The 26533-nt window shown below is 38.5% G+C and overlaps 1 protein-coding gene across 3 annotated transcripts in view; it reads right to left on the bottom strand.

Moving 5' to 3' along the window:
- RAB3C (RAB3C, member RAS oncogene family) overlaps positions 1-26533 on the bottom strand; it is a 645683-nt gene that overhangs the window by 40748 nt on the left and 578402 nt on the right. For all 3 annotated transcript variants that reach the window (XM_047729420.1, XM_047729422.1, XM_047729421.1), the window contains one exon: positions 11003-11127. In XM_047729420.1, coding sequence (XP_047585376.1) covers positions 11003-11127 — 125 coding nt within the window. The remainder of the gene's footprint in view (positions 1-11002; positions 11128-26533) is intronic.

Raw genomic sequence — 26533 nt, 5'->3', positions numbered from 1 at the left:
TCTGTCATGTAAAAACATTGGCATCTTTGGTATACAAAGAACATAACATAATAAAGACCATATATGACAAATCCACAGCTAACATTATACTCAATGGAGGAAAAGTGAAAGCTTTCCTCTAAGATCAAATACAGACAAGGATGCCCACTCTCACCACTCTTACTCAGTATAGTTCTCGAAGTGCTACCTAGAGCAATCAGGCAACACAGAAAATTTTAACTTATAAAATTATAATTTATAAATTATAAGACCTATAAGACATAAGAAAATATAAGAAGTAGTAAAGGTGATACCATTTGCAGAGAATAGGATTCTATTTATAAAAAAAAATCTCAAAGACTAACCCAAAAAACTGTTTGAAATAACAATTTCAGTAAAGTTGGAGGATACAAAAATCAACAAACATCTGAAAAATATATAAAATCATCCATATGATCCAGCAATTCCACTTCTGGGTATATACCCAAAGGAAATGAAAACAGAATTTTGAAGAAATATATGCACTTCCATGTTTAGTACAGCATGATTCACAACTGCCAAGATAATGGAAACAAACTAAGTGCCCATCAATGGTTGAAAGGATATGGAAATTGTGGTACATACACATAATGGATATTATTTAGCCATGAGAAAATAGGTTATTCTGCCTTTTGCAACAATGTGGATGGCTACTGTACATATTAACCCAGGTCCAAGAATTCAGATAAATTTAAGTGCTGTATGCTAGCACTTAGATGTGGAAATCTAAAAGCTAAACTTGTAAAAACATAGTAAAATGGTGGTTACCAGGGGAAGGGGGCCAGGGAACAGGAAAGATGTTGAAGGGTACAGTCTTAAAACAGGGAATAAATGAGCCCCAGAAATCTAATGCACAGCACAGTAAATATAGATAACAATATTGTACTATAATCATTAAACTTGATAAGATACTAGAATTTCATTATTCTGACTATTAAAAAGACTATGTAAGGTGATAGAGGTATTAATTATCATTACAATGGCATTCATATTATATATGAAATTAACTTATAGACTTTAAATTTACACAATGTTATATGTCAAATATATTTCAATAAAAAACAAAAAAGCAGAACAAAAATAAGATTTGACACTACTCTAACATACAAATATTTGTAAATTATACTATTGGAGTAATACATTATAAAATCCAACAACTAAAAAAATGTTTGAGTATTTCTATACAAATAAATGTGTTAACATTTTCTTTCTGCACCCCAGCTGAACTTAAATACCTTAAATTTATGAATACTGCCAGGGTATATGGTCTAAAATGAAATGTGATCTTGTCCCCCTACTGTTAAAAGCATAGCACTGGTTCTGCGGCACTTAAGAGATAAAGCCCAGTTCTTCAATGCTACAAACAAGACTCTTCGTGATGTGCCAGCTTTCCCAGCCTTAGATCTCTCCAGATCTCTTTCTTCTGCCTAGAAGGATAATCATCTGTTTGTCCACCTAATGAATCCTATTTATGCTTCAGAACTTGGTTCAAACACCATCTCCTCAATGTCAGCATTCCCAGAGTCTTCAGAGAGGGGATATTTATCTTATAAGCTCTTCTAACACTGAGTCCACATCTCTATTATGGCAGTATATATGGTCTTTTAAAAGTCTTTAAGTGTCCCTCACTGGACTAGAATCTGCTTGGGGGGTAGGTGGTGGCAGGAAGTTGGTCATACTGTTGCTTTGCTCACAGGGTGTGGCCAGCAGTTAGTGATCAATAATCCTGAATGACTGAATGAGCGAATTAACAAAATACTGTAATAAATTCCCAAATTACTCAGAAAAGCATTTATCTCCAGTCCCGTCAAAGAAATAAATTCTTAAGGTGACCACGTTGCAGTTTGTGATGAGAATCTATAGCACATTTATTTTAACTCAATGACTCGTTATACTACAATTCCAAGCAGACTTTGCTAAATTCTCACTGGACCCACTAATTATATACTGTTCTATAACCTCATACTACTCTTATGACCACCAAAAGCCTTCTTAAAATTGCTTTAACTACCAGCCACAAGGGACGAGACAAGGGTAGTGCATAAGGTAGTCAGAAGGAAGCCAACTTTGGGGACCAGGTCCCTGAGGCAGAGCAGCATGGTTCCCAGCTGTGAAAAGCATCACATTGCACAATTTCCTTCTGCTAGCTCTTTAGTAATCTGCCTCTTGTTTTTGTTTTTGTTTTATTTTGTTTTTCCCTGTACATCAGTGGTTCTCAGTCATGACTATGTGCTGGAATAACCTGAGACTTAAAAGAAATACAGTTGGGTTTTCGTTCAAGAAGGTGACATAGAATACTGAACTCACTTCCCACAGACACAATGAATTTGCAGCTACATATGGAAGAATCTTCTGGGGGAAAAATCTAAAATGGCTGAGCAACTCCTACCCATTGAGTGAACAAGAGAATGGCCATGTCAAAGTGGGTAGGAGAGGCTGGAACACATCTTGCTATAAACTTCATTCTTGGCTTAACCATCTACAGTGAGTACGGAACTCAAAACCCAAAGCTTCTGGTTGAGGGTCAAAGGGTTTAAACCCCACATAATGTATTCAGATTTTATGATTTGCACCTTAAAGTCAAGTCTCCCAAAATATCCATCTTTGCAAATGAATAGGGCTTGTATCTATGACACTCAGAACATTGTAGAAAACTGAGAAAAAGCTCTTAAAGGGCTTGTACACAGACAATTCCCAGGGCCTAATGTAGAGATAGCGAGTTGAAAGACACCCAGACTTTATGTAGAAGTGGCTCATTTGCTACAATTGAAGGATTAGCCAGAGGGGCTCTCATCTAATTTAACACACATCTAGGGGCTTTTTCCAAAGAAGACATGTGGATGGCCAACAGACACATGAAAAGATGCACATCCCTTATCATCAGGGAAATGCAAATCAAAACCACACTGAGATATCACTTTACAGCCATCAGAATAGCATCAAAAAAGACAAAGAGTAAGTGTGGGCTAGGATGGGGAGAAAAGGGAACTCTAGTGCACTGCTGGTGGAAATGTAAATTGGTGGGGCCCCTATAGAATTTCTGACTATTTATCCAAAGAAAACAAAAGCACTAATTTGTGAAGATATATGCACCCTCATGTTTACTGCTTTATTTATAGTAGCCAAGATATGAAAGCAGCCTAAATGTCCACTGATAGATGAATGGATACGGAAGAAGTGGTATAAATAAATACACCATAAAATATTACTCAGCCATAAAAAAAATGAAATCTTGTCATTTACGATAATATGGCTGGACTTAGAGGTTATTATGCTAAGGAAGTAAATCAGAGAAAGACATGATTTAACTTTTATGTGGAACATAAAAAACAAGCAACAGCACCAACAACAAAATAGAAACAGACTTGTAAGCAGAGTGAACAAACTGGTGGCTGTCAGAGAAGGGGGCATGGGGAGAAATGAAAGAGGTTAAGGGGATTAAACAGTACAAAATTCCAGTTATAAAATAAATTAGTGATTGAATGAAAAGTACAGCATAGGGAATATAATCAATAATATTCTAATAACTTCATATAATGACAGACATCATCAGGAGGTTGGTCATACCGTTGCTTTGCTCACAAGGCCTGGCCAATAGGTGGTGTTCAGTAATAGTGAATGATTGGTGAAAAATGAAAATGGTGAGCATTTTGGTGAGCATTTTATAGTGTATGTAATAGTGGAATCACTATGTTGTATACCTGAAGGTTACTAAAGGCCAGGAGTGATGGGTGGACAAAATGGTGAAGGGGGACAAAATACATAAATTTTCAGTAATACTATAAATCAATTATGGAAATATATAGCATAATGACTTAGTTACTGATACTGCATTTTTATTTTAAAGTTTTTTTTTAGTTTTTTAAAAAACATTTTATTTTTTAAAAGTTCTCATCACAAGAAACAGTTTTTCTATGTATGTTAACAGAGGTTAATGAAAATTTTTGTAGTGACTATGCTGCAATATATACAAATATTGAATCATTAAGTTGTATTCCTGAAACTAATATATATGTAAATTATTACTGCAATATAAGTTTTGTTTTTTTTTTTATAAATGCTTTGAGTGCCATTCTCGAGATTCCAATTAATCGACCTGGATATGGCTTCAGCATTGAGATTTTTTCAGAATATCTACTCTAGATCCAATCTTCCTTCTAGATTTATTTCGTTCTCCTTGCTTTGGTCTTGCCTGATTTGAATTTTCTGAGAGAAAAAGGAAGACCCCATCAGTGTTCTGAGGCCTATCTGTGACCTCTGAGTTAATTCATCTGTTATTCCTGGTCTCAGAGCACTCTGATGTGGCTCTCTCAGTATGACAATAACACACCCTATAATACAATTTTTTCATTATTTGGAAGAGAACTTAAGTGGTTTTGATTACAGATTCTGTAAATTGTTGTTTTATTAAAATTTATTTTAGAGAAAAGGAGAGGGTGGGGCAGAGGGAAATTGAAGCAATCCACACTCAGCATGGAACCCTGTAGGCTCTATCTCATGACCTTGAGACCATGACCTGAATTGGACCTTTAACTGATTGCACCACCCAGGAATCCCTATAAACTGGTGTTCTAAAGGTACTAAGAAATTGCTGTATGGCTTACTGCTGTCTCAGTGTCTGTTTTAGGGTGCAAAGAGTAAGGCATTAAGAATTTCCAGAGGTTATAAAGCACAAAATTGCTAAAGAATTTTCCAGTTTTAATAAAAGAATAAACTAATGTTGGAAGAGACTCCAGAAAGATGGACATTTGTTGAAAGCAGAAATTATGTATTTGGGTGAGACTGTATTTAAGAAAATTTATCCTTAACAAGGTTGCAATCACTTTGCGGCATCATCACTCGAAGACTGGCACTCAAGAAATAGACTTACTATTATATAGGACTCAATTCCCTCCTAAACTATAAAACAGAAAACCAAATTCATTTAAGACTTATTCTGCACCTCAAGTACAAAAGTAAACCTCAAGGTACTAAGGATACAATGACTCGTGAGTGAGCTTAGAGGTCGGGAAAGGTATGATGCTACAATTATAATTATCTTCAATAAAAAACATATGAAGACAGTCTGGCTGCTTAGGGTCAGACCAGGTGGATCCAAAAGTTCATGGTTCCCATGACAACATGATTTCTTATTATAGTGACTGCCTTGCTTTCTCTTCCCTGGGTTGGCAGTGAAAGACAAGGGTGGTTGCCCTTAAAAGACTCATACGAGCAGAGCAGATTAGAGAATCCCAGATTCAGAATTCTCAAGTTAGGCAACCCTGGGTTTGTGCAGACTTAGTAGGAATCCAAAGCATTGCCTCTACAATCCAAGGAGGTAGACTCCCCTGGATGAGACTCCCCTGATGGTCCATTCACCTCAGTTAACTTGTCTCTACCAGTGATAGCAAGGCATCTGGGGTGGTAAGGTCAATGTGCCTAGATTCTTATCCTTGATTCAACAGAAATGTTCACAGGGAGTCCAGACTCTTTCAGCCATAGTGGATCTACCTTTCTTGATTTATTTAGATCTTTTAGGAAATAATTATATATCCTGCTTACATCCAGTCGGTTCCTTTAGTATAGTCTCTGTGATATAAACAAGTATCCTTTTCCATTTATTTGTCTTTAATTTACTTCTTTCTACTTCAACAGATTATTCCCTTGAAGGGACTGGTTAAGCTAGTCTTTATCAATCAGTATGCCTCAGAGTATAGACAGAATGTGTTTTGTCAGTCTTCATATTCCTAAAACAGAAGCAACTGTCTACTCCTACAACTCCGTGCCCTTCTTCCACTCTTCAAATTGCGCTTGTTTTGATGTTTTCCAGCTGTTTGATTTATATATTCATGATATTTGATTATGTTTCTGATATACAGACCACATGTTAAGCTTCACAACAGAGAAGATACATATTTTATGACTCCCTGATGTTACTGTAGGTGTTTAATAAGTATTTGTCAGATGGATATTCAAAACAAAATAAGTCATTACAATGGCAAAATGAGAGACAAATTTTACAGACTGGAAAAGTGGGCAAGTGTTAACATATTTTAGAGTTGTCAGAAATCCTCATGGGGTCTCTGTGCTGGACAAGGGGGAAAGATGGGTCTGGAATTTAGTAATACATGCACATAATATGACAGCTGTTTGAAGAGTAAAAGGGAATAAGTATTATTTGATTTAGGAAGAAATGTTAATACAAATTAGAAACATTTCAAAACTGAATCCTTGCAAATTATTCATAAAAAATAATCCTTCTCAACTTTTTCTATCTGTAGTCTTTGTTTCTCTGACTACATTTTTGGCAAACCAGAAATTCTGTAATTTCTGCCCTTTCAGAACTTACAAAAATAGTTCAAATCTCCTTTCATCTATAATTCCAGGTGCTACAAACCCCTTCCACTCCATAAATTTATTTGTTCTTATTTCTACTTGAGTGACAACTATTTTAGGAAAACTTTAATTATTCCTATTTTTTCTCATTTAGTATTAAAGTGTTTTACCTATAAAGCTTAAGTTATAAGATTATACATATATTTAGATTACCATAGTATAAATTTGTTCCTTAGATAAAATACAAATCTAAAACATTCTTATATATTGTTACATGCATCAGGTACATGCATCTGTAGTGAATGTTAAAAACTTGCATTGAAAGAGTAATATCAGCTATAGGACAATCTTCAGCTCCAGGGGTAATTCTCTACCTTCTCCAAATACTTGCCACCATCTAAGCCAGCATACTAAAACTAGCGTTGTGTGAAAGTCAGTGTTTCTTAAAAATGGATATTCCTGGGCTTCAACTTCAGAAACTCTAAAGCAACAGGACTGTGTTGAGGTGACGAATGTGCACGTGAGCAAGAACCTCAGCTGATTTAGCTGCAGATGATTAAAGAACCACTTTACAACAGACACACGGACTAGGCACAGCTATGGGGGGTGGGGGACAGAGAAGCCTGCAGCTCCAGGGAGAGGGCGAGACTAGAACAAGATTTGGTTGCCACTCTTAGTGGGAATGCAAACTGGTCCAGCCACTGTGGAAAAAGTGTGGAGGTCCCTCAAAAAGTTAAATTGGAACCACCCTACCAACCACTAATTGCACTACTGGGTGTTTACCCCCCAAAAATACAAAAACACCAAATCAAAGGGATATATGCACCCTTACATTTATAGTAGTATTTACAATAGCCCAATTATAGAGGTATCCAAGTATCCACTGACAGATGAATGGGTAAAGATGATGTGTGTTATTGGAATATTATTCCAATAATATTCCAGAGGAATATTACCCAGCCATAAAAAGAATGAAATCTTGTCATTAGCAATGACATGGATGGAGCTACATAGTATAAACGCTAAGTGAAATAAGTCCATCAGAGAATGATAAATACTGTATGACTTCGCTCATATGTGGAATTTAAGAATGAAACAAAGGAGCAAAGGAAAAGAGAGATAAGCCAAGAAACAGTTGTAACTATAGAAAACAGGCTAATAGTTACCAGAGGGAAGGTGGGGAGTTGGTGGGGGAAGGATGATACAGGTTATGGGGATTAAAGAATGCTCTTGCCATGGGGAGCCTGGGTGATGTATAGAAGTGTTGAATGACTCCATGGTACACCTAAAACTAATATACCACTGTAGGTTAATACACTGGAATTAGAATTAAAAAAATGATTTGGTTGTCAGCAGTTCCCCCACCACCCCCAATGTGGCACATGTCTGTGGCAGCACCTCTAAGCATGAAAGTGAATGGGAGAGAATGAAGAGTGGTGGGCCCAGGAAAGAATGCCAACGTGCAAGAAGCAGAAAGAGGAGGGATTTTCCAAGCAAACAGAAGTTATGGCTGGAGAGGGAGGAGAACAGAGGGCATCATAGGGTGGAAGCCAAAAGGCCAAATTTTACAGGCAGGGCCTTACCACGAGCCAAATAGACAATAAGGTAAGGGAAATTCTCACTGTCTGTATAGTCTATCTCAGCTACTACATTTGTTCCTAGACGGTAGGGGATGGTATTACCAGCAGCTGACATATTGTGAATGCTTAGTAAATGCTTGGTGAACTAAAGAGGATGGACCGACAAGGGCGACTGCCAAACAAGGATTTTTAAAGAGCTCACCTACAACTCAGTTCCTTCAAGTGCCCTCACTAGGATTTGCAATTGTAACCAGACTGACAGAAGAGTTATTTTCAACCATTTACTAAAATGTGGAAATGATGTTTATAAACAGTGCCCAATCTCTGTGTGTATGTAAGGGAATTCTGGACAATGGAGTTTTGCTAGTAATATAAAAAAAAAAGCAAAGGCCTTTAAAATCTTTACATTGAGGTTGTAAGAGTGGGTTATTTCCATACGAATGATCTCTCATGATCATCTGTAGAAGTGTGTGCAGTCACAAGAAGAACAAACCACATTAAAGGAAGTAAATGACTCTCTAAGAACGCACAAGTGTTGGTTGCTATGACAACTGCTGGGTTATATTAAATAGAGAGCAAAAAAAAAAAATCAATTAGAAACCACTGGGAGAACTTGCATAGGAGCATCAAACAGTTCTGCCTCACAATTTCAAGAAATTTCTACAGCCGGCATTGCATGAACAGGGTTCCTGTTGATGTAGTCACAGGCTTAGTTCTAAGAAAGGTCACCTTCTTGACACATTCCCACCATTCTAGTGTTTCCTTCCATAACCTGCTCTTCTGAACATCCAAATAATTTATCAAAGTAGTGAAGAATTTATGCGGTTATCTGGCTCTTCTCTACTGGTGACACTTAACGGTGTTCGCCTTCAATCCATTTTTGTTTAAACCAAACAGTTTTCAGGTTTATATACAGAGAAACAATTTCGATCTGTGTGTGGAGCAGTTCCCCCACCACCCCCAATGTGGCACATGTCTGACTAGTGAAGAAAATATAGGGAAACTAGACATGGTTTCAGGAAGCCACCATGCCAACTCACTCCTAGGTTTCTTTTCTCTTTTGGAGGATCTACTATTTTCCAATTCTAACTTTCTGACGTGCTAAGAGAAATAAGGAGTTTGCCAAGTTTTTCAGAATTTTCAATGAAAATGTTGTTAAAGTGATAAAATGGGAAAACCCTTTTAACGAAATGCTGAAGGTTCAAGAGCAACCACAGAGAGACCAGACATGAGCTATGTGACTTTCTCATGGGAAGCTCCACAAACATTTGTGGAAGGGTTCTTGTGGTCATCAGGTGGCCCTTAGTCTAATGAGCGCACTGATCTCATGAAGAAGTGTTTAAGCTCTCAGAATGGACCGTGCATGGTTCCTTTAGGAGATTACCACATGACAGAGTAACCCAAATGGGACCCACTGAGAGGGTCTCTGCTCTCCAATATGCACTGCCCAGTACCAGCAGATTGATCTCAAAGAAGCCCTTCATAGCAGCACTTTTCAAAGTGTAGGTTGAGACCCATAACTAAGTCCTAAAATCAACAGTGGGTCAGACTATTATTAAAAGATAGAGGGAGAAAGAGAATCAAATAGAAAAATACAAGAATGAATCTCATCCAGTAAGGGTAAATATACTTTGTGAAACTTCTGTTTCTTTCTCTCTCTGTACATATGTATGCACTGGATTGCTGGATTGAACATATTTCTTACTGTAGGTACTAGCCAAAAAGGCTGAAGAGCCAGACTCTGCCCTGCTAAGAATACCTTGATGTTCTCTGTTGTGTAAGGAGGAGGGAAACGGGGAGGGGGAGGGAAGGAAGGGGAGCAGGAATAAAAAGAATTCCACCTCTTTTGCTCTAGAGTTTCAATTATTCCTCAAATCTGCTCTCTACTTCAATAATACTACACTAGGTTCCAACTTTTGTACTCACTCTCCTCTCACTGTCCTTGGTCCATTGTACCCTTTATTCATAAAGCTTTCTCTCCTCTTTGTGGTTTTTAAATTCTATTCTCCTTTAGGGTCCATTCAGGCCTTATCTTGGCATTTAACCCATAAGATCTCTATGTCCTCTCATCACTCACCTCTTTCCAGCTGTTCTGCTCAATTCCACACAATTTCTCTCCAGGTGTCCCATCTTCTTTGAGCTTTACCTGCTTCCTGTCGCACTCTGCTCCCACACCTCCTGGTACCTCTCTTCCAGTCTGCCTCCTTCCCCCTGTTGCTTTTCTCTTGGCATCTACCTCCTAGCTAGCTATCCTGTTTTTGTTGTCTGGCTGTTTCTGCCTTTTTCCTTGGATCTCTAGGCTTCCCACTTGACTAAAAGCAACTTGAGCTCAGGGACAGTGAATCATACGTTTTTGTATGCCCCATGATATCTGGCATAGTACAGGGCATATCAGAGGTGCTCAGTGTAAATGCCTTGAACTAATCAATCATGATTCCCTCCTGTGCACCAAACTCTACCCTACTCACTCCAGTATTTTTCTCTCAAGATACAATGTTTTGTGTTTAAAAGGGCTTTTTGACTTCTAAAGCTCTCTAATACCTATTTCTTATCTCAGTTTTATCTATAAAAACTTGGTAAAGAAGGCATGGGTCATGATACTTATTTTTGAGAGATGAGGAGAATGAGTCTCAACAACATTTTTAACAGCAGCAAGCCTTGTCAGTGATGTCCCCAGAACCAGAATCTATAATGTGACCTATTCTGTGCTACTAAACTCTTCTGGTAGAAACCTAACAACAATCACACAGGATAATAAAATGCTCAGTCAATGCAAAATGTTGTATATGGAGAAAAACAATGCAATGATGAAATAGCAGGCAGGGCTTAGCCTGTGTTTCTCATGAAATGAGAATTTGAATACCTTGTACTAGATTAACATTTTGGTTATTTTGCTTTTGTAGTTATGCTTGAATGCTCACAGTTGCCGCAAAAAGTGGGAGGAAATCCGCTTACTACTTACCGAGGATATGCTGGCTTCTACTATAAGGTTGAAAGTCCTTTCATTAAGCCCATCATAGCAATTAGCCGTGACTCTGTGCACTGTTACAGATTATGACCAAGCTCTGTTTTGTTAACTTATCACTTACCAAGCTGTTCTCCTAAATGTTGGCCTCTCTCTGTTGAAATGACACGCTCGTCTTCCATGTCACATTTGTTCCCAACCAGGATAACCTGGGCATTATCCCAGGAGTATGTTTTGATTTGAGTTGACCTAAAAGAAAAACAGGCAAGAAATGATCAGCAGAGAACACAATGTAAAGAGAAGGAGAAGGACTATGTCCCACAGATGATGGTAATAGCAAAAAAAAGAAGCCCAAATGCCTGACATTTAGAATTAATTAGTTCAGTGCAATTTCACCCTTCAGATACTCAGAATATTTGTACTAATAATTCTTTTTTATTGGGTGATATTAATATGACTACTGGTTTTTCCTTTCTCCCTTTTACCTACACCTTATGTAGTACCTTTATAGCTGGAGTGACCAATGATCCTTGTTTACTCATGACATTTCCAGTTTTTGCAGTAAAAATCCCATGTTCCTAGAAACTCCTCAGTTTTAGGAATCCCAGTTGTTCACCTTAGAGCCCACCACAAAACAAAAACAAAAACAAACCAAGCATGATTTTCCCTTGTTACAATAACAACTTAAAGAGCTAGGACAATCAGGGCCTAGGAGGGATGGGGATAATGTTAATTTCCAAGAATGAATCATAAGGAGAAGAGGAGGAAGATGGTGGAGGAATGGGAGACCTAAATTTTGCCTGGTCTCAGAAATTCAGCTGGATAATTATCAAACAATTCTAAATACCTACAAACTGAACAAGAGATAGAAGAGAAGAATAGCAATTATATGAACAGAAAATTGACTGCTTTCTGGAAGGTAGGACATGCAGAGAAGTGAATCTGAGACGATATACGGGAAGATGTACTGTGGGTGGGGGAGGGGCCGGCTCCCAGCAAGTGGTAGAGCAGCAGAGCATGCAGTCAGAACTTTTAGAAGTCAGCTCCACTGAGAGACGTCGCTCCAGTGGCTAAGCAGGGGGTGGAGACCTCACTGGGACAGAGTGGTCTTCTCAGGACCCTCGGGGGTCACAGAACCAGGGGTGCCTGAGTGTAGCAGAGCTCCCAGGTATCAGAGTGGGGAAGCCGGCTGCAGAGACGGAGCTGAGGAGCGGACTTTCAGGTTGAGGTTACCTTAAACCATGATCTGAGGCACAGTCAGCCACTGCTCTTAAGCAGGGACCCCACAAGTGGCAGAAACGGGGAGACACCCTCCCTTCCTCCATTGGGAGGAGCAGCACGGAAGCATACTGCAGGCATCTGCTGGGTTTGGAGACTCCAAATGGGGCCATGTGCCAGAGACAGAAACACTTGGTCACAGACCAGGTGAGCATGGAGTGAGGCTGGAGACCAGGGAAATGGGAGTGATTGAGTGCTTTTTTCTGAGGGTGTGCTAAGAACCCCCCCCCCCCCCCCGCGCCGCGCTCAGATCCTCCGGGCAGAGATTGGGAGGCTGCCATTTTCATTCCCATCCTCCAAAGCTCTATGGAAAGTGTTCAGGGAACAAAAGCTACCAAGAGTGAACCTGAGCAGATTACTTCGCTGGGCCCCTGGCAAGGGTGGTGCAATTCCACCTTGGGCAAAAACATTTGAGAATCACTACAAGAGGCCCCTCCCCAGAAGATAAGCAAGAATATCCAGGCAAGACCAAGTTCACCAATCAATAAAAACTGCAAAACTCCAGCACTGGGGGAATACAGCACATGGAATTCATGGCTTTTTCCATGATTCTTTAGTCTTTCAAAGTTAAATTTAAAAAATTTTCTTCTTTTGGGGCGCCTGGGTGGCTCAGTGGGTTAAGCCTCTGCCTTTGGCTCAGGTCATGATCTCAGGGTCCTGGGATCGAGCCCCTCATGGGGCTCCCTGCTCAGCAGGGAGCCTGCTTCCCTTCCTCTCTCTCTCTGCCTGCCTCTCTGCCTACTTGTGATCTCTGTCAAATAAATAAAATCTTAAATTTTTTTTTCTTTTAATTTTTCCCTTTCCTGTTTTATTTTTTTTAAGTTTTTTTTTTAAATTTATTTATTTGACAAAAAGTGAGAGAGGAAACAAAAGCAGGGGGAGTGGTAGAGGGAAAAGCCAGCTCCCTATGGAGCAGGGAGCCCAGTGCAGGGCTCAATCCCAAGACCCTGGGATCATGACCTGAGCCAAAGGCAGATGCTTAAATGACTGAGCCACCCAGGCACCGCAACCTCTTTTCTATTTTAACCAACATCTTATCAATACCTTTATAAAAATCTTTAACTTTCATTTTTATAGTCATAATCTATCCCTTCATTGTATTTAATCTTATAAGTTTTTCTTTCTACAAAATTTTGGGATACAGTTTCTTCTAATGACCAAAATATACTCTAAATCTAGTGTATGGCTTTCTTCTAATCTCCTGCTGGCCTGATCACATTCTCACTTTTTTTTTTTTTAATTTTTCTTTCTTTTTTCAACCAACTTACTATCATTTTAAAATTTTTTTTAGATTTTCATCTTTACAGTCATATTTCATCCCTTCATTTTACCATTTTATATATATAGAAAATTTTATATATAAATATATATAAAATATATATTTATCGTTTTATATATATATACATATATATATATATATATATATATATATATATATATATATATGGTTTTTTCCCCCATCTTTAAAATTGGGGAGGCAGTTTCTTCTAACAGAAAAAAAACCACACCCAAAATCAAGTGTGTGGCTCTGTTCTTTTCACCATCCTGATCATATATTTATATATATTTTCCTTTTTTTTCTCCCCAGTTTCAATTCTCTTCTGATTTGTTTACTGTGTATTTGTTTACTGTGTATTTGTTTACTGTGTAACAACAAGGGGTTGTTGTTCTCCTTTTAGCATTGTGTGCTCTCATTCATCTGTTCTTCTCTGGACAAAATTATAAGGTGGAAAAACTCACCTCAAAAAAAAAAAAAAAAACAAGAGGCAGTACTGACTGCTAGGGACCTGATCAATACAGACATTAATTAGATATTGAAACTAGAGTCCAAAATAATGATTATGAAAATGCTAGCTGGCCTTGAAAAAAGCATAGAAGATACTCAGGAATCCCTTTCTGGAGAAATGAACTAAAATCTAACCAAGTTGAAATAAAAAAAGCTATTAATGAGGTGCAATAAAAAGTGGAGGCTTTTGGGGCGCCTGGGTGGCTCAGTGGGTTAAAGCCTCTGCCTTCAGCTCGGGTCATGATCCCAGGGTCCTGGGATCGAGCCCCGCATCGGGCTCTCTGCTCGGCAGGAAGCCTGCTTCCTCCTCTCTCTCTCTCTCTGCCTACTTGTGATCTCTCTCTCTGTCAGGTAAATAAATAAAATCCTTAAAAAAAAAAAGTGGAGGCTTTTAATGCTAGGATAAATGAGGGAGAAAAGAGAATTAGTGATATAGAAGACCAAATGATGGAGAATAAGAAAGCTGAGGAAAAGAGAGATAAACAACTACTTGATCATGAGGGGAGAATTGGAGAGATAAGTGATACTATAAGACAAAACAATATTAGAATAATTGGGAATCCCAGAGGAAGAAGAAAGAGAGGGGCAGAAGGTATATTGGAACAAATTATGGTGGAGAACTTCCCTAATTTGAGGAAGGAAACAGGCACCAAAACCCAGGAGGCACAGAGAACCCCCCCAAATCAATAAAAATAGGTCAATACTTCATCATCTAATACTAAAAGTTACAAGTCTCAGAGATAAAGAGAAAATCCTGAAAGCAGCTGGGGACAAGAAGTCTGTAACATACAATGGTAGAAATATTAGACTGGCAGCAGACCTATCCACAGAGACCTGGCAGGCCAGAAAGGACTCGTATGATATATTCAGAGAAATAAATGAGAAAAATATGCAGCCAAGAATACTATATCCAGCTAAGCGGTCATTGGAAATAGGAGGAGAGAGAAAAAGCTTCCAGGATAAACAAAAATTAAAAGAATTTCAAAACACCAAACCAGCCCTATAGGAAATAGTGAAAGAGGTCCTCTAAGCAAAGAGAGAGCCTAAAAGTAGTAGACCAGAAAGGAACAGAGACAATATACAGTAACAGTCACAGGCAATACAATGGCACTAAATTCCTATCCTTCAATAGTTAACCTGAATGTAAATGGGTTAAATGGCCCAATCAAAAGACACAGGGTATCAGAATGGATAAAAAAACAAGACCCATTGATATGCTGTCTGCAAGGAACTCATTTTAGCCCCAAAGACACCTCTAGATTGAAAATGAAGGGGTGGAAAACAATTTACATGCTAAGGATGTCAAACAAAAGTTGAGTAAATCCTTATATCAGAGAAATTAATTTTTAAGCCAAAGACTATAATAAGAGATGAGGAAGGACACTATATCATGCTTAAAGGGTATGTCCAACAAGAAGATCTAACAATTTTAAACATCTATGCCCCTAACATGGGAGCAGCCAATTATATAAACCAAATAATAACAAAACCAAAGAAACACATCGACAATAATACAAAAATAGTAGAGGATTTTAACACCCCACTCACTGAAATGGACAGATGATCTAAACAAAAGATCAACAGGGAAATAAAGGCATTAAAGGACACATTGGACCAGATGGACATCACAAATATATTCAGAACATTTCACCCAAAGCAATAGAACATACGTTCTTCTCTAGTGCACATGGAGCATTCTCCAGAATAGATCATATCCTGGGTCACAAATCTGGTCTCGGCCAGTACCAAAAGATTAGGATCATTCCATGCATATTTTTAGATGACAAAGCTTTGAAACTAGAACTCAATCACAAGAGGAAAGTTGGAAAGAACACAAATACATGGAGGCTAAAGAGCATCCTACTAAAGAATGAATGGGTCAACCAGGAAATTAAAGAATTGAAAAATGCATGGAAACCAATGAAAATGAAAACACAACTGTTCAAAGTCTGTAAGACACAGAAAAGGTGGTCCTGAGAGGAAAGTATATAGCCATACAAGCTTTTCCCAAGAAACAATAAAGTTCTCAAGTACACAATCTAACCCTACACCTAAAGGAGCTGGAGAAAGAACAGCAAAGCCTAAACCCAGCAGGGGAAGAGAAATGATAAAAATCAGAGCAGAAATCAATGAAATAGAAACCAAGAGTGGAACAAATCAACAAAACTAGGACCTGGTTCTGTGAAAGAACTAATAAGATTGATAAACCCCTGGCCAGACTTATCAAAAAGAAAAGAGAAAGGACCCAAATAAATAAAATCATGAATTAAAGAGGAGAGATCACAACCAATACCCAAGAAATACAAACAACTATAAGAACATATTATGAGCAACTATATGGCAGCAAATTAGACAATCTGGAACAAATGGGTGGAGTTCTAGAGAGTATAAACTACCAAAACTGAGCCAGGAACAAACAGAAAACCTGAACAGACCCATAACCAGTAAGGAAACTCAAGCAGTAATTAAAAATCTCCCAACAAGAGCCTAGGGCCAGATGGTTTCCCAGGGGAATTCTACCAAACATTTAAAGTATTAATACCTATCATTCTCCTGAAACTGTTCCAAAAAATAGAAATGGAAAGAAACTTCTGAACTTATTTTATTACACCAGAATTACCTTGATCCCCAAACCAAAGACCCCACCAAAAAGGATAATTATAGAACAATATCCCTGATGAACACAGATGCAAAAATTCTCACCCAAATACTAGCCAATAGGATCCAACAGGACATTAAAAGGATTATTCACCATGACCAAGTGGAATATATTTCTGGCCTGCAAGATTGGTACAACATCTGCAAATCAATCCCTGTGATACAATACATTAATAAAAGAAAGAACAAGAACCATATGATACTCTCAATAGATGATAAAGCATTTGACAAAAGTACAGCAACCTTTCTTGATCAAAACTCTTCACAGTGTAGAGGTAGAGGGTACACACCTCAATATCATCAAAGCCATCTATGAAAAACCCACAGCGAATATTATTCTCAATAGAGAAAAACGGAGAGCTTTTCCGCTAAGGTCAAGAACACGGCAGGGATGTCCATTATCACCACTGCTATTCAACATAGTACTAGAAGTCCTAGCTTAGTAATCAGACAACAAAAAGAAATTAAAGGCATCCAAATCAGCAAAGAAATAGTCAAACGATCACTCTTTGCAGATGATATGATACTTTATGTGGAAAACCAAAAGACTCCACTCCAATACTGCTAGAACTTGTACAGGAATTCAGTGAAGTGTCAGGATATAAAATCAATGCACAGAAATCAGTTGCATTTCTATACATCAACAACAAGACAGAAGAAAGAGAAATTAAGGAGTCAATCCCATTTACAATTGCACCCAAAACCACAAGATACCTAGGAATAAACCTAATCAAAGAGGCAAAGAATCTGTACTCAGAAAACTATAAAGTACTCATGAAAGAAACTGAGGAAGATACAAAGAAATGGAAAAATGTTCCATGCTCATGGATTGGAAGAACAAAGCTTGTGAAAATGTCTATGCTGCCTAAAGCAATCTACACCTTTAATGCAATCCCTGTCAAAATACCATCAATCTTTTCCAAAGAAATGGAATAAATAATCCTAAAATTTATATGGAATCAGAAAAGACCTCGAATAGCTAGAGGAATGTTGAAAAAGAAAACCAAAGTTGGTGGCATCACAATTCCAGACTTTAAGTTCTATTACAAAGCTGTCATCATCAAGACAGTATGGTATTGGCACAAAAACAGACACATAGATCAATGGAACAGAATAGAGAGCCCAGAAATAGACCCTCAACTCTATGGTCAACCAATCTTTGACCAAGCAGGAAAGAATGTCCAATGGAAAAAAGACAATCTCTTCAACAAATGGTGTTGGGAAAATTGGACAACCACATGCTGAAAAATGAAACTGGACCATTTCCTTACACCACACACAAAAATAAGACTCAAAATGGATGAAAGACCTCAATGTGAGAAAGGAATCTATCAAAATCCTTGAGGAGAACACAGGCAGCAACCTCTGTGACCTCAGTCACAGCAACTTCTTCCTAGAAACATTGCCAAAGGCAAGAGAAGCAAGGGCAAAAATGAACTACTGGGACTTCATCAAGATCAAAACCTTTTGCACAGCAAACAGTCAACAAAACCAAAAGGCAATTGACAGAATGGGAGAAGATATTTGCAAACGACATATCAGATAAAGGGTTAGTATCCAAAATCTATAAAGAACTTACTAAACCCAACACCCAAAGAACAAATCCAATCAAGAAACGGGCAGAAGACATGAACAGCCATTTCTGCAAAAACCTCCAGATGGCCAACAGACACATGAAAAAGTGCTCCACATCACTCGGCATCAGGGAAATATAAACCACAATGAGATACCACCTCACACCAGTCAGAATGACTAAAATTAACAAGTCAGGAAATGACAGATGATGGCAAGGATGCGGAGAAAGGGGAACCCTCCTACACTGTTGGTGGGAATGCAAGGTGGTACAACTGCGCTGGAAAATAGCATGGAGGTTCCTCAAAAAGTTGAAAATAGAGCTACCCTATGACCCAGCAATTGCACTACTGGGTATTTACCCTAAAGATTCAAATGTAGTGATCTAAAGGGGCACGTGTACCCTCATGTTTATAGCAGCAATGTCCACAATAGCCAAACTATGGAAAGAACCTAGTTGTCCATCAACAGATGAATGGATAAAGAAGAGGTGGCATATATATATATAATGGAATACTATGCAGCCATCAAAAGAAATGAAATCTTGTCATTTGCAATGAAGTGAATGGAACTAGAGGGTATTATGCTGAGCGAAATAAGTCAATCAGAGAAAGACAATTATTGTATGATCTCCCTGATATGAGGAATTTGAGGCAGAGTGGGGGGTTTGGAGGGTAGGGAAGGAAAAAATTAAACAAGATATGATCGGGAGGAAGACAAACCGTAAGAGACTCTTAATCTCACAAAACAAACTGAGGGTTGCTGGGGAGTGGGAGGGTATGGAGAGGGTGGCTAGGTTATGGATTTTGGGGAGGGTATGTGCTATGATGAATGCTGTGAAGTGTGTAAGCCTGACGATTCACAGACCTGTACCCCTGCGTCAAATAATACATTATATGTTAATAAAAAAATAGCTGGAGAAATATACTCTATGACCTGTGTGAACATCTCAGATACATGGTATATTTTTTCAGAAAAATCCAGAGACACAACCTTTCTAATTCTGATACCAAAGTTGATAATATATTTCTCTAGCAACAGGCAAGTCAGCATGTATCATCAATTAGGAAAATAAAAGCAAACACTGTAAACTGTATTTTTCTCTCACCTTATGTGTGTGATCAATGAAAAATGATACATTCATAGCGAATTAAGGTGTAAAATGCATATTACACACGTATACACCTTAAATTTCAAGTGCTGGCATAGTTTTACAAAGAAATTCCAAAGTTTCTTTCAAAAGAACTCAAATCTAATTGGATTTCTTTAGGTAATTTTTAAATTAACTCCCTGCTCCTAAGAGGTCTTATTAACCAAGGCCTGGACTATTCCTGGAAAGGCTCCAGGTATAGAGTCCTTATGTTAACAGGCAAAGCTACCCTGGCACACAGCTAGAAATGAAATCACCAGAAAAATGTTGGGGGTAGTCATAGGAGAGTGTCATTGTGTAAGGAAGCGGTTGAGGCTATAGTATCAAGGACATGGCCTTCTGAGTTTACAGAGGACAACTACTTGCTTGAAGCAATTTAGCACTCCTTGGACCTAGGCAAACTCACCCTCTGCAACCCTATTTATATAAACTTAACTAGGATACACCTTTGTGGAGATGAAGAAGGAACAACTTGGTGAGCTTATTTGTATTCTTGAGCCAAGTTGATGGAATGCTTGCTTCTACTATTCAACATGTACAAGTATCTCATTTCTGATCTATTTTTTTGAAGAATTATTTATTTGCGGGGGGAGAGACAGAGAGAGAGAGAATTTCAAGCAGACTCCCTGGTGAGCGTGGAGTCCGATTAGGGCTTGATCCCATGACTCCAAACCAGGACCTGAGCAGAAGCCAAGAGTCAGACACTCAAGCAACTGTGCCACCCAGGTGCCCTTGATTTCTGATTTAATAACCCATGGGGTTTTAGGCTACTGTGACGAGTTGCACGTTTATGCATACACAGTATTCCTCATTCCCTAACAATTTGTAAAAATATATAAATATATAGCCATGATTATATCAAAACCACTCCCCTTCCATTTGTTTTTAAGAAATATTTTAATGTGACCTCTTCAATCTCCTAAATTGCCAAGGAAAAGTTTTATTTTTATAATTACTAGGGAATTATTAAAAACCCTTACCTTAAAAGATTAAATAGCTAATGGAGACCATTTTCTTTTTTCCGTTGATTAAAATTATGGTCTGGGGCATTTGGCTGAGGTGAACAGAAGATTAATTTGCCATCAAATTTGGTTAATCTCATTTTTGAAATCAAGGGTGCAATGGCTTTGATTTGACTACTACAGACTTGCCAATGATGTCTACCACCAACAAAATAGCTTTAGGCAAAGTCCAACCACCAGCCAGATCATGCTGGTTGATTTATGAATTACTACGTATCACAGAGTCCAAGATGCTATGAATTAGGAGATGAAAATTATTTTATGAATGGCCAAGAACAAAAATAAGTAGCAATGAAATTGACACAATACTTTCACATTAGTCCTAACAATCAGTCTTGTCAGCTTCTTATTGTTTTGAAATTTCTTTCATGTACTGTGAGGGGTTCAGGAATTTTTTTCCTATCTGAAAACAGTACATGAACATCATTCTAGGACTATCTCAGTAATAAAAATTAGCATACCCAACTGCTTGTGGGTATCTTTTCTTCTTAAATCTTGTAGGTTGTCGCTTTGCAAGAAAATATGAAATGATGGTTATTAGTCCAAAAGAAGCATTCACGTTAAATTTATAATCCTTCCTGCTACTCAAATGGCCCAGAGTTTTGCTTATATCATCTGGATAGAATATGAATTAAGGTCAGAAAAAAGTTGGGTTGTTAATCCAATTCTCTTCTCCTCCAACTCAGAATCTTAGCAATTTATTCAACCAGTTAAAAAGAAAGCTCTAATACTCAGCATGGGGAAGTCATTCTGCATTCTTTAGAGGTATCCTCATCTATAAAATGAGGTTACTACACTTTGTACAGACTCTCCAGGTTGTTGCAGGACAAAGGTGGTTTTACAAGGGGTGGGGTCATACTCTATGTTCAAAGTTATAAACAAAATTTTACAAACATAATACATTATTAGTCCCAGATTAGGCAATCAGCTATTCCTCTTCCCAAGTCCAGCTCAACTCATCCTTTTTAATTCCTATATTCTAAATAATAATTGGAAGTTTTTTCATTAAAGAATATCAAATTTTGTCTCCAGTTTCTATCCTGAGGTTGACGTCCTACACAGGCAAATTTCTAACTGGAATAGAACAGCCTACTCTGTTATGTCTGTTAGGAATAGGACACATGTTTATTAAAGTGATCCTTCTTAATGTGGAATTTTTACCTATTTAACTTTTTGGTCATTTGCTGTATTTTGTAAAAAATTTTTTAAATTTGGGGAACAGGGGGACACCTAATTCAGGGCTGTCTTATCTCTTTGCTGGTTAGAGACACATTTAAAGAAAGTGACTGTCACCAAATAATATACATGTGAAAAGATTATTTCTGAATCACTGCTAGAGATCCTTTGGGATTTACAGTTAATCTCCACAGGATTAATGGAATCAGAAACAATACGTTGGTCACCATGGTTACTCTACAAATGGCAATTAACTCAGATCTTACCAGTTTCAAATCATGGTTATTAAAAAATCTGTTATTAGCTAAAACCCAAACCAAAAAATACAACCCACATTTATATTTTTATCTTCTCCATAAACACATAGAGAGAAGGTTTTTGTTTTCTGTTTTTGTTTTATATTATGATGAAGAAGATGAATTTTTCATGTTTTACGTGTATATGACTGAACTCTGCAGAGAATCATTTGATTGGAGAGCTATAAACAAAACAATCGAATTTCTGTACCATTGCTCCTTCTTCCCTGTTTTGGGTATATAAGTAATTTCCTATTATTTCAACCTGCTCTCACAAAGACTGGACTTTAGCTAGACACAGCGTTCTGGAAAACAGTATATAAAATATGTATCAGTGACCTCAAAAAGCAATGGTCTCCTAGGGTCTGATTTGGGCTGTATGTGGGGAGACTGGGGTGTCAGAGAGGGTAAGACTTGCTTTTTCTCACTCAGTAAAGCTCGAACAGATCTTAACAGCTGTCCCATTCTTAATTCCGGAAGCTCCTATGCCTCCACTGGCATCCATTTCCCTTATTGTCTTCAAAGTTTAGGAGTCACATAGCTCTACAGCTTCTCAGCCAACTTCCAATTTATAAGGAAATTTCCCAGCCTGCTACTGCTTATCACATAGGAATGCCTTTCTGTTACTTTCTCACTAATTTAATCATGTATTTATTCAATTTTTCTCAACCCTTAGAGAGTTTTAAAAATTATTCCGGAGCAGAACAATTAGATCATAACCTCTAGGGACTTCATCAAAAGTATTAACAGAATCTCTCCAGGGAACTGGTATGTGGAACAGAGGCTCAATATTACTGGGATAACTCTCTCCCTAGACCTTTCCTTTTTAGGTTTTAAATAATCTATTTCAAACAAACAAACAAATAAATAAATAAATAAATAAATAAATAAATAAAGTTTCCTTATTTTCCATCTAACACCCAAAGTATTTGCAAGTGTTTTACAAAGATACATAGGAAATACATTTTAAAACAAGAGAGTAATGGTAAGGAAAGAGAAACAGGGACATAATAAAATGTAATGATTTATATATGCTATAGAGGCTAATAGGTGGTCTCAAAGCTAGTAAGGTAAGAAACTACAATCCACCTACAGGGGAAAAAGGTGGTAACTTAGTGAGGTAATACAACAATCCACTATAGGATTTCTACCAAAATGTTACAAGTGATTATCTGGAGATAGTGATATTTCTGGTAATTTTTATTGTTACAGCTTTCTGTATCATTAGAACCTTTAATGGGAAGCCAGTAATTTTAACAAAGAAGGTAAGCCTCTATCTTATAAAATAGATCACATAATGGGGAGCATTTATATGAGGATACTTTTTCAAAGTCTCCTTTTTTAAAAAAATCCTTTATTAAATGAGTTATGTACATAGAAAAAGCTTTTTTCTATGTACATAACTCATTACCTTACTAGCTTTGGATGGGCCAAGTGAGTTGCCTTAGCCAATGGAATGTGAGGAGATGTGAGATGAGTCACTCGTGAGCAATAGCCAACAGAGGCATTGTGAAGTTCTGTTAGTCCTCTCCTATTTTTTTTAATAGTTTATTTATTTATTTGAGAGAGAGATAGAGAAAGAGACAGAGCATGAGGGGGTGAGGGTTGGAGGAAGAAGCAGACTCCTCGCTGAGCAGAGAGCCCGATGTGGGACTCAATCCTGGGACTTCAGGATCATGACCTGAGCTGAAGGCAGTTGCTTAACTAACTGAGCCCCTTAGGAGCCCCAGTCCTCTTGTATACTTGCCCTTCATCATGGACAGAGCCATCCCAGAATGGGGCTGCTCTGTCAGCTGGTCCTGGATATGACAAACCAGGAGCCCAGCTGAGTTCTGCAGAGACCCACAAACCCCAGCCAAACCTAGATGAGCTATGTTTGACCTAACACCCTTACTGTGGCGAGGCTTACCATTTTCATCTGGTTCCTTTCTATCTTGCTTTCTCCCAGTTCTTGCATACCCTTATTAATTTCTTTAAATTTCCCATATATACTATCCTTTCCAATGAAAAGAAGCTATTACTATGGGGCTTGAGGTTTTTTAAGGGCTAAAACTAATAAAAATTTGAGGTCCCAATTTCAAACATGCAAAATATAAATACAGAATTAAGTACAGGCAACATGTAGCAGATGGCATCGGGGCTCTGCCCATAGCGCGCTACTTCCCACAGCCAAAATCTACAGCTCTTTGCTTTAAAGTCTTCTCCAAAGCAATGCAAGGACACTGTGTCCATCATTGAAGATCAAAGGTAACAGGGCAATAGCACATCCCTGAAGTGGACCTCTGCCAGGAACTGGAATTAGTTGCCCTACTGATTCCCCAGGCTCCCTTCCTCCTCATGTTGTTGTCACACCGATTCCCAGAACTCTCCAGCAGGATAAAGCTCTACTTCCCACCTGTGGTAGAAACGCACATTTTATTGGCTTCTTTCCCTTTTCTGGCTTGCTTCTCCACTCCCTGTGGCTGTTTCTTGCATTTCTGGGATAAACTACTTGCATATAAATTCTTGTCTCAGAGCCCAGTACTAGAAGAACCCCTACTAAGACACTGTGAAGAAACTTGTCCAAGTAAAGGGCACCAAGCTTACTAGGCATTGTTTAGGGCTGGTACTACTCGTTCAAGAGCTCTGTTGTTAAATATTAATGGCTCTTGGGGGTGGTTGTTAAACTGTACCCTGACATCAACCATGGTGGCGTATTTACATCATGGAAATTAGCAAGTGCTTTAACTTGGGTTTTTCTTCCCCTGATCCCTTTTAAAATATCTAATTTACTGGTATACCAAGAAGCTTAAGCTTCACTAATTTTGCGAGAAATCCACATGTAGCATCACAGGTGCCCCCTGACTAAATCGCACTTATTGCCTCTGTGTCAATCTGTCATTTTCTTTCCTCCAGGCTCAGTATACACATTTCTCTGGATTAGGTGTCCCTTAAATGGGCCCACATACATCCTGTACTTCACTATGATCTTCAGTGTGGTCTATATCCTGCCCCAGACTATAGGTCCTAAGAGGACAGGGACCCCAGCTGTTTTGTTCAACATTGTATCTCCTGGCTTCAAGATAATGTCTGGTACTTAGAACATTCTCAAGCAACTTTGAATTAGTGACCAAATAAATGAACAAGTAATAGGTTGAAAATGGAAAAAATGCCTAAGGAGTTAACTCAGAATAGAAGCAAACATTTAAGAAGGCACAGGAGGAGAATCACCATTGTATGTAGTGCCTATGTCCTGCTGTACCCCTTTTGGGACTCAGATGTGTTCCTGGTAGAGTTTAACAAGGTCTTTTATATCCTGAAAGTGTCCATGGCAGGGGAAGGCAAGAGGTGGCCCCTCCACAGCCTGCAAAGGCCATCTGTGTGACGGGCTATTCATCCCAGCCTGGAGAGCTCACATTTGCCTTTTGGCCCCAACCTCAAGGAGTAACATGGTGGGAGAGTTGCTTTAGAGAGCTGTACTCCAACTCCTTTATTTTGGAGATGAAAAAGTGGAGACTCAAGATATGGCCTGACTTGATGGAAATAACCCAATTACCTAGTGGCTAATGTGGATTTACACTTCCAGGTTCCCCAGGCGTGCTTTTCTTGAACATGCTACTGCTTCCACAGGGAAGAGAAGTAACCACATTTTACTTAAGACATGATAAGAAATTCATATGGTGATTAATGATCTTTTAAAAAAAATATAATGTCTCCTGGGGAAAGCAAAAATGCCCCAAATCTTCATGTGTATAGTGTCATTAGGCTGCCAGCGGGAATGAGCAGAAATGGATGTTCTGAAGGATCTCTCTCACGTCCCTCTCTGCAGTAAGTCTGTTTGTTGCAGAGAGCCAATACTGAGCATTTACTTGAAAAGCTCAAGAAGCAGTTGTCTTGATCAAAACGGTCCTGGAACTACCTTGGAGGGCATCAGATTCTGAGTCATTCATCTAAATCTAACCTTGGGCCGATCACCATCATTCCTCTCCTATTACTTATGACCCCAGTTTTATTTTTCAAAATCACAAATTCTAATTTTTTAACCTTTATGTGAGGTAGTAACCATTGGACAGCTCTTTTCTTCTATCATACAAGAAAGAAAAACACCTAAGTGGAGCAAGCATTTCCCTCTGCACAACAAAGAGACAGCCCCCTTCACTTGGTCCTCTGCTCTGGGTTATTCTTCCACAGGAGGCAAGGCCAAAGTCCTGTTAACAGCAGTATCCTTTCCTCAGATTAGACAAGACTTAGTTCCCCTGGGGGAATTCAGGGTCTTTTACAAGGTGGCTTGCCTCTTAATGTTAAGCAATCCCACTTGCTGAAGGGAAAGCTGAACTAAGAATCCAGTATCTGCTCTGCCCTCCCTCAGGTACCAGAACCCTCTACTTCCCCTTGGAGGACAACCTGGATACACATTCAGACAAAGAGTGATCACTGAGATTTGCAAGACATTGAGATAGAACCAAGATCGGGGAGCTGGGGAAGCCTCCTTTCTCCTTTGGGAAAAGTAGAGTTTCTAAAGAGGAGGAGTGGAACCTTACAAGTCTGTGGGACTTCTGAAGTAGGAGCTGCAAGAAAAGGGTAAGTGGGTATGAAGATGAGCTAAAGAAAAGAGACGGAGAGATGTCCATGTAGCCCCTTTGAGACAAACACTGTGAAGCCTCCTTTTTTAGGCAGGGAAAATGAGAAAACTGGATATAGTTACATGCTCTCTTCCTTCCTCTAACACTAGTCTACT

Source organism: Lutra lutra, chromosome 5 (genome assembly GCF_902655055.1).
Source record: "Lutra lutra chromosome 5, mLutLut1.2, whole genome shotgun sequence".
NCBI lineage: Eukaryota > Metazoa > Chordata > Mammalia > Carnivora > Mustelidae > Lutra > Lutra lutra.
Note: the sequence above shows the minus strand (reverse complement) of the source record. Positions and strands in the feature narration are given on the sequence as shown.